This window comes from Chiloscyllium punctatum, chromosome 5 (assembly GCF_047496795.1).
Source record: "Chiloscyllium punctatum isolate Juve2018m chromosome 5, sChiPun1.3, whole genome shotgun sequence".
In the NCBI taxonomy this organism is placed as follows: domain Eukaryota; kingdom Metazoa; phylum Chordata; class Chondrichthyes; order Orectolobiformes; family Hemiscylliidae; genus Chiloscyllium; species Chiloscyllium punctatum.
Window position 1 is genome coordinate 44,226,830 of NC_092743.1, and position 15,872 is coordinate 44,242,701.

At 43.4% G+C, this 15,872-nt stretch overlaps 1 protein-coding gene across 1 annotated transcript; it reads left to right on the forward strand.

The window, feature by feature from the left end:
- Nucleotides 1–2,583: 2,583 nt before the first annotated feature.
- uqcrb (ubiquinol-cytochrome c reductase binding protein) lies at nt 2,584–14,837 on the forward strand. Its single transcript, XM_072570180.1, has 4 exons — nt 2,584–2,681; nt 9,458–9,529; nt 10,384–10,550; nt 14,498–14,837. The coding sequence occupies exons 1-4, from the start codon at nt 2,663–2,665 to the stop codon at nt 14,573–14,575; spliced, it is 336 nt and encodes a 111-aa protein (XP_072426281.1). The 5' UTR covers nt 2,584–2,662; the 3' UTR covers nt 14,576–14,837.
- The last annotated feature ends 1,035 nt before the right edge of the window (nt 14,838–15,872 follow it).

Below are 15,872 nucleotides of genomic sequence, written 5' to 3' on the forward strand. Positions count from 1 at the left end.
ACAGAAGCCAGAGAGTTGGGATAAAAGGTCCAAGAAAAGGCTAATGTAATTCAATGTGAGGTCTTGCAATTCGGAAAAAAGAATTCAGGGACGGACTATTTTCTAAACGGTGAGAAAATTATTAAAGCCAAAGTACAAAGGGATCTGGGAGTGTCAGTCCAGGACTCTTTAAAGGTTGACATGCAGGTTAAGTCCATAATTAAGAAAGCAAATGTAATGTTGTCATTTATTTCTAGAGGGATGGAATGTAAAAGCAGCGATGTGCTACTGAGACTTTGTAAAGCTCTGGGTATGCCCCATTTAGAATACTCTGCCCAGTTTTGGGCCTCAGGAAGGACATACTGGCACTGGAGTGTATCCAGCCAAGATTCATACAGATGATCCCTGGAATGGTAGGCCTAACATATGATGAACAGCTGAGGATCCTGGGATTGTATTCATTAGCGTTTAGAAGGTTGAGGGGTTTATCTAATAGAAACTTACAAATTAATGCATGGCTTAGAAATGGTAGACACTATTTGTTTCCGTTAGGCAGAGATACTAGGACACATGGGTACACCTCAGAATTAGAAGAGGTCAATTTAGAATGGAAATGAAGAGACATTTCTTCAGCCAGAGAATGGTGGGCCTGTGGAATTCATTGCCACAGAATGCAGTGGAGGCTGGGACGTTAAATGTCTTCAAGGTAGAGATTGATAAATCCTTAATCTTGCAAGGAATTAAGAGATACAGGGAGAGTGCGGGTAAGTGGTGTTGAAATGCCCATCAGCCATGATTGAATGGCGGAGTGGACCCGCCACTTATTTCCACTCCTATGTCTTATGGTCTTATTAATCTGTATTTTAAAAATTGTCACAACATATTTCCTTTTAGTTTGAAAAAGAACCTTTCAGTTATACTCTGCTTTCTATATCCCAAGATATTTTGTATCCACACATTTACTTTCGTATGGACTTTAAACTTACTAACAGGTCTATTACAAGTTGCTTTGAACATTGATATATGCAACATTATATCAAGTGCAGCAACACAATTTACTGCAGTGTTGAAACTCGCATCTCTATTAGCAACACTTAATACGGTCAAGTGAGAAAATTGAACTGTACAAATTTTTGAACTACTTCCATCATAAGGTCAGAAATGGGGAGGTTTATTGATGATGTCACAATGATTAGTGCGATTCACTTTTCTGCATAGTGAAGCAGTCAGTGTCAATATGCAGCAAGACCTAGACAACATCCAGACTTGGGCAGATAAGTAGCAAGTAGTGTTTGCACTGCTGAGCAATGAGCATCTTAAACAAAACAGAATCTAATCATAGCCCCCATGACATTCAATGGCATCATTGAATCCCCTATTATCACCATCTGAAGGGTTATCATCGGCAAGAAAGTGAAGTGGAACACCCATATAAATACTGTGACTACAGGAGCAGATTAGAGGCCAGGAATTTTGTGGTAAGTGATTCACCTTCTGTCTCCCCAAAGTCTGAACACCATCTACAAATCAGGATTGAGATGGAATGTTCTTCACTTGCAGCTCCAGCAACATTTAGAAAGCTCAATACCATTCAGAAATATAGCAACCCCTTTGATTGGTGCACCAATCACTACCTTGAACATTCCCTCCCTCCACCACTGTTACATTGTAGCAGCAGTGTGTACCATCTGCAAGATGCATTGCAATAACTCACCCTAGCTTCTTTGCCAGAACCTTCCAAGCCCATGATCTCTAACAAGTTGAAGGATAAGAGCAGGAGGTTCATGGATATATCACCACTTGCAAGTTCCAAGACTCTCATATAATCCTGCCTTAGAAATATATATCGCCATTCCGTGTGAATCAAAATCCTGGAACTTCCTTTCCAAACACACCAACATGCCAAGCACTGAAACATTCAAGGCCACTCATTACCACGTTCTTCAGGCCCACTAGAGATGTGGAATTAATTTTGGCAGAGTCATCAATGCCCACATCCTGTTAACAATAAATGGCATGACTGCAAACACTGGACAGATGCAAAAATATGTGGTAGAAATATGAGATGTTGTTGAACTGTATTGATGCTGTATAGAAGCCCCGAGGACCATGTTCAAAATCAGAAAAATTAATGTCACAAGTGATAGTAACTCTAGATCTACACATCCACAAACACAAAGTCAATACGTTGTTTGGGGTTGGGGAACTAATTTCCTTTTGTGCTTATTTTCTACTCCTTCTGGTGCAGTTTGTGACTTGAGAACCACAGCTGCCTATGTGGCCCTTTTCCCCCACGATATCATCAGTATTACTATAGTGAGAACTAGTCTTTTGGCCATGGCCATGTGGAGAAATCAATGAATTATTGCCCATTGTCTGATTGCCCAACATGGCGATCTCACGCCCAGCCCCCATACTCACTATAGAGCACCAGCACTGGAACCCATACCACCTTGACAACTGCGGCTCGTCTCACGGTGCTGGCGTTCTACCTCGGGGGCCCGCACGTAGTCAATGTGACTTTTATCGGGCACGCGCTTGCGTGTCGGGTTCGCGGTTCCGTTCCGGGCGTGCGTTCTCCAGGTTCGTCTGCGGTGACGCGCACGCAACGCGATTACGTCTCATCGCCGGGGACGTTAGGCGGCGGCGGCGGCGCAGTCGCGCTGAGTTCCTGACGAGGAAGATGGCGGCCAGAGCCCCAGGTGAGGGAGAGCGGTGCGGGTGCGAGAGGGGGGCGTGGAAACGAGGGAGACAGTCCGGCTGTGGGTAAAATCCCTAGCGTTTCCCACGCGGAGCCGGTGAGCAAACCTCAGCTTGTTTCTGAGAGGGATGTGGAGGTCCTCCGGGGAAGGGAAGGTGATTGCGGGGTCACGGCGGTCGTGGGTGAAGGAGAGGTACCGGCTCCGTTCCCGGCGCCAGTGACCAACTCCAGCGGCTTCCACCGACCCCCGGAGAGGCTCCGGCTCTGAGGCCTGTAGTATCTCTCTTTGACTTTGAGACCTAGCGGAGGAGAGGACCAACTTGTTTTTACAGCGCTCAAGGTGACCCCTGCAGAAAGTGCGATAGGGATCAGGAGATAGTCATTGAGATGTACAGCACAGAAGCAGACCCGAACGGCTATCCTAAATTAGTCTAATCCCATTTGCCAGCATTTGGCCATCTAAATCCTTCCTATTCATATACCCATCCAAATGTCTTTTAAATGTTGTAATTGTATCAGCCTCCACCACTTCCTCTGACAGCTCATTCCCCACACGCACCACCCCTTGTGTGATAAAGTTGCCCTTTAACTCCCTTTCCAATCTTTCCCCTCCCAACTTAGACTTACAGCCTCGAGCTTTGGACACCCCTAACCCAGGAAAAAAAAATGTTGGCTATTCACTCTATCCACGTCCTTCGTGATTTTATAAACCTCTGCCCCTCAGTTTCTGACTCTCCAGGGAAAACAGCCCCAACCTATTCAGCCTCTCCCTATAGCTCAAGCTTGCCAACCCTGGCAACATCTTTGTAAATCTTTCTGAACCCTTTCAGGTTTCCCTACATCCATCCTACAGCAGGGAGACCAGAATTGAATACACTATTCCAAAAGTGGCCTAACCAATGTCCTGTACAGCTGCAACTGGCCTCCTATACTCAATGCACTGACCAATAAAGGCCAGCATACCGAATGCCTGTCTACCTGTGACTCCACTTTCAAAACATAAACCTGCACTCCAAGGCCTCTTTGTTCAGCAGCACTCCCCAGGACTTTACCATTTAAGTGTGTAAGTCCTGCTTTGATTTGCCTTTCCAGAATGCAACACCCTCAATTATATAAACTAAACTCTATTTGCCACTCCCCGGTCCGTTCAAGGTCCCATTGAGCGCTGAGGTTACTGCTGCCCACCTCCACCAATTTTACTGTCATCTGCGAACTTACTAGGTCATATCTATTTATATAAATGACAAAAATGAAGTGGACCCAGCACCAATCCTTGTGACACATGGCTGGTCACAGGCATCCAATCTGAAAATTAATCCTCCTACCTTCGAGCCAGTTCTGCATCCAAATGGAGAGTTCTCCCTATATTCCATGTGATATAACCTTGCTAACCAGTCTACGATGAGGAACCTTGTTGAATGCCTTGAGGAAGTCCATATAGATCATGTCCACTGCTTTGCCTTCATCAATCCTCTTTGTTACCTCATCAAAAAACTCAATCAAGTGAGTGAAGCACAATTTCCCATGCACAAAGTTATGTTGACTATCTTTAATCAGTCCTTGTCTTTATAAATACATGCAAATCCTATCCCTCAGGATTCCCTCCAACAACTTGCCCACCATTGACATCAGGCTCACCAGTCTATAGTTCCCTGGCTTTTCCTTACCAGCTTTCTTTAATAGATAAATGTATGGTTGTCCACTTTGGTGGCAAGAAAAGGAAGGCAGATTACTATCTAAATGGAGTCAAGTTAGGTAAAGGGGAAGTACAACAAGATCTGGGTGTTCATGTACATCAGTCAATGAAAGCAAGCATGCAGGTACAGCAGGCAGTAGAGAAAGCCAATGGTATGCTAGTCTTCATAACAAGAGAAATTGAGTATAAGAGCAAAGAAGTGCTTCTGCAGCTGTGCAGGGCACTGGTGAGACTTCACCTGGAGAATTGTGTGCAGTTTTGGTCTCCAAATTTGAGGAAGGACATTCTGGCTGTTGAGGGAAATATAGCGGAGGTTCGCGAGGTCAATTCCCGGAATGGCAAGACTATCATATGTTGAAAGATTGGAGCGACTGGGCTTGTACACGCTTGGGTTTAGAAGGACGAGAGGGAAAGTGTTTGAGACATATTAGATTATTAAAGGATTGGACACTCTGGAGGCAGGAAGCATGTTTTCGCTGATGGGTGAGTCCAGATTCAGAGGACACGGTTTAAAAATAAGGGGTAGGCCATTTAGAACAGAGTTGAGGAGAAACTTCTTCACCCAGAGAGTGGTGGATATATGGAATGCTCTTCCCCAGAAGGCACTGGAGGCCAAGTCTCTGGATACTTTCAAGAAAGAGATGGATAGAGCTCCCAAAGATAGTGGATTCAAGGGTTATGGGGATAAGGCAGGAACAGGATACTGATTGTGGACTATCAGCCATGATCATAATGAATGGTGGTGCTGGTTCGAATGGCCAACTCCTGCACCTATTGTCTATTGTTAGCCAACCTCCAGTCTTCCGGCACTTCACCTGTGGCTATCGATGATAAAAATATCTCAGCAAGCCCAGCAATCACTTCCCTAGCTCCCCACAGAGTTCTAGGGTACACCTAATGCTACCATTCAGAAGGAAGCCATTTGGCCCAACATTTCCATGCTGCCCCTTTTGGTTACGCTTCCTGGATTTTTCTCATACTGCTGGAGGTTTTCCTCCTTTGAGTATTTATTTGACTCTTCCATGAAAATTACTATTAAATCTATTTTTGCCATTCTAGTAGAATGTTCAAGATAATTTGGTGGTGGGGAAAGTATGCTGAGTTGTCTGTAATAGCACCTTCTGATATTTTTAAAAAGAAGTTTGGTTCTCCTTGGGGCTCTTGTACTGCAGTGGCAGTATCCCTACCTCTGACCCAAGAGGCCTGGGGTCAAGTTGTTGCTGACAGTTCCTCCTTACTGCTTTTTAAAAATTTGTTCATGCAATGTGGGGGTTGGTGGTGGTGGTGGTAACCTGCCTTTTTAAAAAAAACTGAGCCTATTTGTTTGATGTAGACCCATAATGCTGGCAGGGAGCAGTTCCAGGATTTTGAACTAGTAACACAGAAAATATGATATTTTTCTAAGTTAGGATAATGAGTGCCTTGGAAGTGAACTTTTCAAGTGGTGCTGTTTCCATGTATCTGCTGTCTTTGTCCTTTTAGTCAGTAGGATTGTGGGTTTTGAAGGTGCTGTCTTAAGCCTTAGTCAATTTCTGCAGTACAGTTTGCAGATGATACAAACTGCTGCTACTGTTGGTGTTGGAGAGAGTGACTGGCACCATAGCCAAAACAATCAAGCAAGCTGCTTTGTCTTGGATGGGATCAAGTTTCTTGTTTATGATGCTGCACTAATCCAGTCAACTGAGAAATGTTCCATCACATTCCTGACTTGTGCTCTGGAGAGCCTGTGTTGTGCTGCACGATTCCCATCTTCTGGCCGCTTTTGTAGCAATAGAATGTTTGTGGCTAGTCCAGTTCACCTTCTATTCAGTGGTAACATCCAGAATAGTAGCTGAATCCATAGTAGGTGATTCAGTAGTGGTCATGCCTTTAAATACCAGTGGGCAATTATTAAATTCTTTCTTTTTGAATATGATCGTTGTCTGGCACTTGTCAGTTCAAACCTGAATGTTGTCCATATCTTGCTGTATTTGGACATGGACCGCTTCAGTATCTGAGGAGTTATGAATGATGCTGAACATCATGTAATCAAAACATCCTCACTTCTGACGGTCTGATGTAGGCAATGTCATTAACATAGCAACTGAAAGTGGTTGGGCCTTGAACACTACTCTGATGAATTCCTGCTGAGATGACTGCCCTCCAACAAACATAACCATTTCCTTTATGCTAGCAATGACTCCCACGAGGAGAGAATTTCCCCTTTTTCCCATTGCCTTTGGTTTTGCTAGGGGTCCCTATTTATAGATATAGTGGAAAGTATTTTGCGTGCTAACCAGACAAATCATACCTTACATAACTACATCAGGATAATAGAACAGAATGCAGAGTAGAGTGTTCAGCTACAGAGAAGGTGTAGAAAAAGATCACCTCTAATATATGAGAGGCCACAATCATGGCCTCAACGTCGAGGGCAGTCACTTTCACCTTACTTGTGGATTTCTGCTCTTTTGTCCATTTTTGAACTAATGCTGTACTGAGGTCAGCTACCAAGTGGCCCTTGTGTAACCCATGCCTTTACCAACTGTGTTGTGAGGACAGCCCCAATCCCTCATCCTCAGTTATGTCTCATTAGAATCTTCTGCACCTTTTCAAATGCTTTGGCATTTCTTCCAAATTTAGATTCCAAGAATTATGCTCAGTGCTCCAATTACCCCAAGCAACATTTGTAAAATCATAGAATCCCTACAGTGTGGAAACAGGCCCCTTCAGCCCAACAAGTCCACACCGACCCTCCGAAGAGTAACCCACCCAGATCCTTTCCCCAACCCCATTAATCCTATATTTACCCCTAACTAATGCACCTAATCTATACATCCCTGAACACTATGGGTAATTTAGCATAGCCAATTCACCTAACCTGCACATCTTTGGATTATGTTTAATGTTCTTGCTTAGTCAGATAAAGATCCTTTAGTGACTTTTTGCAAGCTTTTCTATTGAGCTGCCATCTTCAAAGATGTGGGGTACATGCACCCTGATCCCCATCCTGTGTCTCAGTTCTCACTTTTAAAACTATGCCACTTAATCTATAACAAAATTAGAAATTGCTGGAGAAACTCAGTAGATCTGGCAGCGTCTGATGAAGGGTCACTGGACCTAAAACGTTAACTCTGGATTCTCTCCACAGATGCTGTCAAACCTAAGTTTTTTTCCAGCAATATCTGGTTTTGTTTCAGATTGCTATCAAACAAAGGTCTTTGTTTTATTAACAAATATCCCGCTCTTAGCATTGCTAGGCAATATGCCTTATGGTTTTAGCTGTAGAGAAGTCTGGAGTCGATTAGCTCAGTTAACTGGATGGCTGACTTGAGCTAGTGTCAGCAGCAAAGTTCAATTCCCACACCAGCTGAGGTCACCATGAAGGTCTGACCTTCTCAACCTTGTCCCTTTCCTGAGGCATGGTGAACCTCGAGTTAAATGCACCACAATCCAAAAATAGTCTTCTGGGACTATAACAATATATTAAAATGTTGAAGAGAGCTCCATCTATTGTTTTTATGAAATTATTGCCACATAAAGCTATTCAGAAATTCCTCCCCCTCTATTTTGTGTGTTTATAACTCATCCTCCAGTTCATAAACTGAGCCAGAGTATTTGAAGGCAGAGCCATTACCTAGACTTAGGTAACTTTGCCTTATACCCTCTCTCTGTTTTATAAGCTGTAGTCTGTGACTTTTTAATCCAGAGAAAAATATGTAAAGGGAGAAAGTGGGGACTGCAGATGCTGAAGATCAGAGTCAGTGTGGTGCTGGAAAAGCACAACCGGTCAAGCAGCATCCGAGGAGCAGGAGAATCAACATATCGAGCATAAACCCTTCATCAGGAATCATTCTTAATCTCTTAAACAAAAAAAGCCCAAAGAACTGTGGATGCTGAAAATTACAAGTAAACAGAAATTGCTGGAAAAACTCAGGTTTGGCAGAGGGCTTGCTGGACCCTAAACATTAACTTTGCTTTCTCTCCACAAATGCTGTCAAACTTGCTGAGTTGCCTCCAGCAATAAATGGGTATTAACAAAATCATAGCACAATTCTGAAGAGAGATGGGAGTTCTTCCATGTTTATTGTCAATAATTATCTTTGAATAACCTTTTAAAGAAAGGATATCTGGTACAAAAACAGCGATTGCTGGTAAAACCTCAGCAGGCTTGACAGCATCTGCAGAGAGAAAGTAGAGTTAATGTTTAGGGTCCAGCAATCCCTCTGCCAGACCGGAGTTTCTCCAGCAATTTTTATTTTTGTACCAGGTAATCTTTCTTTATATTCAAAGATAATTATTGGCCATAAACACAGAAGAACTCCTATGTGTCTTCAAAATAGTGCTATGGTTTTGTTAATACCCATTTTAGATATCCAATCAGGAGCCTGGTTTCATATTACAATCAAAGAGAAGCATTTCCAGCAGTGCAGGACCTTAGTATTAGCTTGGATTTTGTGCATCAGTCCTTAGATTGGAGCTTATTCTCCCAACTATTGGGGTGAGGCCTACTCAAGATTATTGTAGGGTCATGGAGAGCAGGCAGGAAAGTGTCCAGATCAACCATGATCTTATTGAATGGTAGAATAGGTTCAAGGTTTCAAATTGACTCCTGCTTGTAAGCCCTATGTTTTTGTTTATCTTGGGCTGAACCATGGCTAACCTAAATTCACTCCAGATTAAAATCTGTGTGTAATTCACTCCTAAAGTGTTTGTATGAAGCAAAATCCAAACTTCTAACAGTAAATGCTATTTTGTTGCTATTTCTCAAATCCCAAGAACAAATATTAAACGACAAAGTCCTGGAGAAACCCAGCAGATTCGGCAGCATCTGTGAAAGAGAAACAGAGTCAACATTTAAAGTCTAATATACGATTGGATTCAAATTAACCTTTTTCTTCACAGATGCCGAATCTGCTATTTTTATTTCCAATCTCTGACAACCATTTTGCTTGTATTTAGTAACACAGTTTGGCTAGACTATTTTCTTCTGGTCAGTGTTTCTGCGTACACTGAGCTTAACTCTAGTGTGGTCACCTAATTTGAATTTTCTCTTCTGTGTGTTTATAATGTAATCTGTTTGTATCTTTTCTTTCCTCTAGCCAAGGCAACAAGCAGTTTGCTACAAAGCCTACAAAAGTGGTACTATAATGCTGCAGGATTCAACAAATATGGTGCGTTTTAGAATTTAGATATTTTCTTCAATTTCTTTCCAAAATCTTTTTCAATTCTCAGTATTTAGGCAATATTTACTGTTCACCCTAATTGTCCTCCAGAAGTGGCGGTGATGAGAAGTTCTTAAGTCAACATGATGAGTGTGTTTCCATAAAACTATTAATTAGTAAGTTCAAAGATATCAGGCCATCAATGAAGAAGGAAGATGATATAATGCCAAACGAGGATGATGTGACTTGGACGAAAGTGTGCAATGATAGTGTTTCCGATTATTTGTTTCCCCTTCCTTAAAGGAAGTCACAAATTCAGGAGAAGCTAATGAAGGCTCTGCAGTTTCCTGGATGGATTCTCTAAATGGCACACACTTTAAATTTTAAAGTGAATTCAAATTCTTAAATTGTGATAGTGAGATTTGTATTTGCATTTACTTGGGTTAGTATTCCGTAATATAGCAGTACCCTATCAATCCAAGAGATGCTCACAACCATTGGTCTCTTCCTCAGCATCTGTCAGTAGCCTTTTGAGAAATCATTTGTTATCTCTTCTTTCTTTTGCTAACACCTTTGTGGTTATGTGATTTCCAACCCTAAATATCACTCCCCGCCACCCCAAATTATTAAGAAAAATCCATTTCTTGAAATAGTCTTTTAAAGACCTTCCATGTGAACCATAAAATGCAACCTTAAAACATAGCTTTTCCCATTTTTATTTATGGTTTACTACCATTATGCATCATTCTTGTCTCGTAAGTCAATTCTCCTTCAGTACTATGTTTTCTTGTTTTAAAGAATTACCATTCAGTAAGATGCATTCTCCAAATTACCACAAATAAGAAAATTGTGTTTGTTTCTAGGACTCGTGCGGGATGACACACTGTATGAAGATGATGATGTGCAAGAAGCTATAAAACGATTACCTGAAAACCTTTACAATGAGCGAATGTTCCGCATAAAGCGAGCTTTGGATTTGAGCCTGAAGCATCAAATCCTTCCAAAGGAGATGTGGACAAAATATGAGCAGGTAATCTCGGCATTAGTACTGATTTCTGTAAAAGGGGAAATGGTTACTGCAATAGCATTTGTTCTCTGTTTGTCCTTTTGCTGCACCTGTGTACTTCAGTCCCACCAGCCACGCTGTAATTTCCTTGACAGTTGTCTTTAACCCAAGCACCTACAGCATGCATGAACTCTTTGGCTTAGAAAACAGTCACAGCTGGTTCGTTTATCTTACCTTTTCTCTTTCTCCAGCCCTTTGATGGAGGAAGGTCTGGATTTGAACCAACAGGAACTCCTCACTGGGTCCGATTTAGGATCAATAGCAGAGAAAAGGGCCAGTCAGCCCATTGGACACATTTCACAAACAGCGGTTCCACCACTTTTCATTTAACCCAATCAGCATATTGTTCTATTCCTATCTAGTTTTCCCTGAAAGGCTATTCCCCTCGATTGCTACTTGTAGTAAGTTTCCAATTCTGACCACTCTCGGAAACTGAAGTATTGTTCTTCCAGCTTGCATCAAATTTCACTGGAGTGCTGCAGCAAGCCTGAGACAATGTTGGCCAGAGAACAAGGTGGTATGTTGAAGTGGCAAGTAGCTGGAAGCTCAAGGTCTTTTTTTTTTGTTGACAGAATGTTAAGTGTTCTGTGAAGCAGTCACCCAGTCTGTACTTTTTTCCCTAATGTAGAGGAGACCGTGCTGTGAGCAGCAAATACAGTAGACTGGATTCAGTGAAGTGCAGATAAAGTGCTGCTTTACCTGGAAGGTGTGTTTGAGGCCTTGGATACTGAGGAAGGAGAAAGTAAATGGGCAGATGGTACCACTTTCTGCAATTGCATTGGAAAGGACTTGAGACTGTGAGGACATATTGGGATTGCCAGAGGACCTCCAGGTGGTCTAGAGGGAATGGTCCTTGCTGAAGGCTGACTAGAAGGGAGGAGAATGTGTCCAGTGGCGGAAGTAGTGGTTGATTCTCTTGGATGTGGTTGTTGATGAGATGGTCGTTGAGGACAAGGAGGACCCTATCACTGTTGTGGAAGGGAAGAGAGGGTCTCAGGTGTGGGAAATGGGTTAGACTCAGCTGAGTGCCCTGTCAGTTACGGTGCTGGGGAATCCTTGGTTGAGGAAGAAGGTGGACATTTTCCGAGGACTCCTTATTGAGGTTGGCATCATCAGAGCAGGTATGCCATAGAGAAACTGGGAGAATGGGATAGTGTTTATAGGAAGCAGGGTATGAGGGTGTATAATCAAGGCAACTGTGGGAGTCAATTGGTTTATAATGGACATTGGTGGCCAGCCTATCCCCAAAATGGAAACAAATGTCGAGGAAGGGAAGAGAGAAGTCAGAGGTTGACCATGTGAACGTTAGAATGGAGTGGAAATCGGAAGCAAAATCAATAACTTATCCAATTCCAGATGTGAGAAGGAGGTAGCATTGATGTACTGGAGAAAGAGTTGTGGGTGGGAGCCAGAATTGGACTGGAACATGGAAAGTTCCACGTACTCCACAAAAGAAAGGCTTAACTGGGGTGCGTGCAGGTTTCCATGGTCACCCCCTTTGACTTGGAGGAAGTGAGAGGAGTTAAAAGAGAAGTTGTTCAGGGTGAGCATAAGCTCAGTCATGGTTTTTCTTCCTCCTCTTGTCGAGTCCCTTCCCACTTGCTTCCATGATTCCTCTGATGCTTTATATCAGTTTCAGAATTTCCAGTTCGCAGTGTCCAACCACCACCTCTTTATTACAAACCTACAGTTTCTTCACATGTCCATCCCCATGGTGTCTGCTTCCTATAAAAATGGACTGAACGATCCTCACTAACTGCTACCCTCCTCTGACTGGCCAAACACCTCATCAGCCTCAACAACTTCTCTTTTTTACTCCTCTCACTTTCTTCAGGTCAAAGGGGTAGGTATGGGCACCCACATGGGCCCCAGTTATGCCTGCCTCTCTGTGAGGTGCGAAAAACATTCCTTGTTTCAGTCTTACTCCGGCCCCCACCCATGATTCTTACTCCTGTATATTGATGATATCATTGGTGCTGCTTCCCTCTCTCATCCGGAAAAGTTTATTTATTTTGCTTCCAATTTCCAATGCACCCTCACCTTCATCTGGTCTATCTCTTGTCTTCTCCCTTCCCTTCCTCTACATCTCTCATTCCATTTATGGGGTCAGATTGGTTACCAGTATTCACTACGACACCACCAAATCCCACAGTTATCTTGTCTGTTCATCCTCATACCATGCTTCATGTAAAAACTATTCCATTCTCTCTGTTCCTCTGCATCTGTTCTGATGATGCCAACTTGGATAAGGGGGTCTCCGAAATGTACACCACCTTCCTCAACTAAGGATTCCCCGGCACCATAATTGACAAGGCGCTCAGCTGGGTCTGAATCACCCTGCACCTCAACGCTCACCCTCTCTCTACCCTCCAACAACAGCATTCGGGTCCGTCTTGTCCCCGCATAGCATTCCCATTCAGAGGATCATTAGCCATCATTACCACCATCTCCATTGGGGTGTCACCACCAGATATACATTCCCCTCTGCTCCCTTGTCAGCCCTCTGTGAGGGCCATTCCCTCAGAGAGACCCTGGTCCTCCAAACCTTCATTCCTAGCAACTTCCCCTGCAATTGCAGAAATCATAGCACCTACCCATTTATTTCCACCCTCCTCAGTATCCAGAGGCCTAAGCTAACCTTTCAGCTGAAGCAGCACTTTACCTGCATTTCACTTAATCTAGTCTACTGTATTCACTGTGGTCTCCTCTACTTTGAGGAAATCAAGTGCAGACTGGCGACTGCTTCATAGAATCTTCTATCCACAAAACAGACCCTGAGCTTGCAGTTGCCTGTCACTTCTGCACACCACCATATTTCATGTTCAGTATCTCTGTCTCAGGCTTCCTGCAGTGCTGCAGTGAAGCTGAGTGCAAATCAGAAGAACATCTCCTTTTCTGCTCGGGAGCCCTGCAGCCTTCTGAACTTAATATCAAGTTCAACAATTTTAAGGCCTGAGCACTATTCTTCATGATTTCCCTCACCCCGACCACCAGACCTTGTCGTCACATGGGCTGCTCCCACACACTACCCAATTTCTGCAATTAATAGTCTCCTTTTGCAGCCATTCATTACCCCAGACTGACCTTTAACTGCTCCTTTGTCCATCCAACTGTATATTTTTCTCTTTGGACTCTATCTCTATCCGTCATTTAGTCTGCCCCCCTCGCCCCCACCCCTCCACCCCATAAAAACCATCTTTTTCCTAGCTGTCGTGAGTTCTGAAGAAGGGTGAGTTGATCTGAAATGTTAATACCGATTTCTCTGCGTAGATGCTGTCAGACCTAGAATTGTAGAATCCCTATAGTATGGAAGCAGGCTATTCGGCCCATCAGGTCCATACCAACCCTCCAATCAGCATCCCACTGAGATCCATCTCCCTATCCCTGTAGCCTTGCATTTCCCATGGCTAGGCGGAAGTGGGTACTGCAGGTGCTGGAGATTAGAGTCCAGATTAGAGTGGTGCTGGAAAAGCACAGCAGATCAGGCAGCATCCGAGGAGCAGGAAAAATGACGTTTTATCCAAAAGCCCTTCATCAGGAAGGGCTGATGAAGGGTTTTTGCCCAAAATATCGATTTTCCTGCTACTTGGATGCTGCCTGACCTGGTGTGCTTTTCCAGCACCACTCTAATTTCCCATGGCTAATCCACTTAGCCTGGACACTGAGCAATTTAGCATGGCCAATCCACCTAGCCTGCATATCCTTAGACTACTGAGATTTTTCAGCAATTTCTGTTTTTGTATTATATTTATAGCACCTTGTTTTGGATTTTCCTTCAGTTAAAACATCAGGTTCTATAAACATTTCTTCAAAGAATAAAAATCAGTTATTTGTGTAAATAACTATGCTGTTAGGTGTGACAGATTTTACATTTATGACTACAGCTGAGTGCAGATCTTTGTTTGTTACAGGATGTACGCTATCTAGAACCATATCTCAAAGAAGTTATTGCTGAACGAAAGGAAAAAGAAGAATGGAATAAGAAGTGATTTGTTGCTTTAATTTTTAACTTCTGTTTGTGTTACTATCTCGAAATGCAAATTTAAAGCCCATTATTTGGTAATTGGCCATTGGCTGCAGCCACAATAATAATTTCCTTCTTGAATAAATAAATTGTGTTGTAAACTATGGAAACGCAATTTTTCTTTTGTTTGTACAGAATAATTTAAAACTCATTTCCTGATTTCTTTTGTTATAGTTTTACTCATAGCTGTGTACATTTGAAAGAAATAAACTGAAATTTTGCCTTCATGCCTTTGACTAATAGAAGCAAAATACCTTTCACAAATCAAACTTGTATTAAGACCATAGGATAGAGGAGCAATAGTAGGCCATTCAGTCCTCAGTCAAAAAGGGTGGAAAAGCACTGCAGGTCAGGCAGCATCCAAGGAGCAGAACAATTGCCGATTCATCAGGAGTGTGGGGGAAATGGGGGCTGAGAGACAAAGGAGTGGGTTGGGCTGGGGAAGGGAGCTGGCAAGGTAATAGGTAGATGCAGATGGGGGTGATGGTGATAGGTTGGAGTGGATAGGTGGGACAGTTCAAGAGGGCGGTGCCCAGTTGGAGGGTTGGGATCTGGGATGAGGTGGGTGGAGGGGCAATGAGAAAACTGTTGAAATCGACATTGATGCCGTGTGGTTGGAGGGTCCCAAAGTGAAAGATGTGGCATTCTTCTTCCCGGCTTTGTGTGGTTAGGATTTGGTGGTGGAGGCATGTCCGTGGCAGAGTGGGCAGGGCAGTTGAATGGGTCAGCCACAGGGTGGTTTGGTGCATGTACCCAAGAGAGATTCTCTGAAACGTTCTGAGTTGGTTTCCCACCTTCCCAATGTAGACTAGACTACATTGAGAACAATGGACGCGATAGATGAGGTGTTTGGATGTGCAGGAAAATGTGGAAGGATTCTTTGGGGCCTTGGATGGAGGTGTGGGCGCAGGTCTTACACCCTTTGTGGTGGCAAGAGAAGGTGCTGAGAGTGGTTTAGTGGGGGCAAGAAAGTCACAAATGGAATGGTCTCTTCGGAATGCTGATAGTAATGGGGAGGGAAATATATCTGACTGTAGGTGGTGGAAATGGTGGTGGCAGATATGCTGTATCTGAAGATTGGGTGGAAGGCGAGGACCAGGGGAGTTCTATCCTTGTTGCAGTTGGAGGGTTGGGGTTCAAGAGTGGAAATGCTGGGAGTGGAGGCAATGCGCTGGAGGGCATTGTTGACTACATGAGAGGGGAACTTGTGGTCCTTGAAATGGGAGGCCATCTGGAATATTCTGTAGTGGGTTTGCTCCTGG

Excerpts from the sequence above, each read along its gene's own strand:
- uqcrb (XM_072570180.1), top strand. Across the intron at positions 9,530-10,383 it reads TGCAGGATTCAACAAATATG|GACTCGTGCGGGATGACACA; the intron begins GTGCGTTTTAGA and ends GTTTGTTTCTAG. Across the intron at positions 10,551-14,497 it reads TGTGGACAAAATATGAGCAG|GATGTACGCTATCTAGAACC; the intron begins GTAATCTCGGCA and ends TGTTTGTTACAG.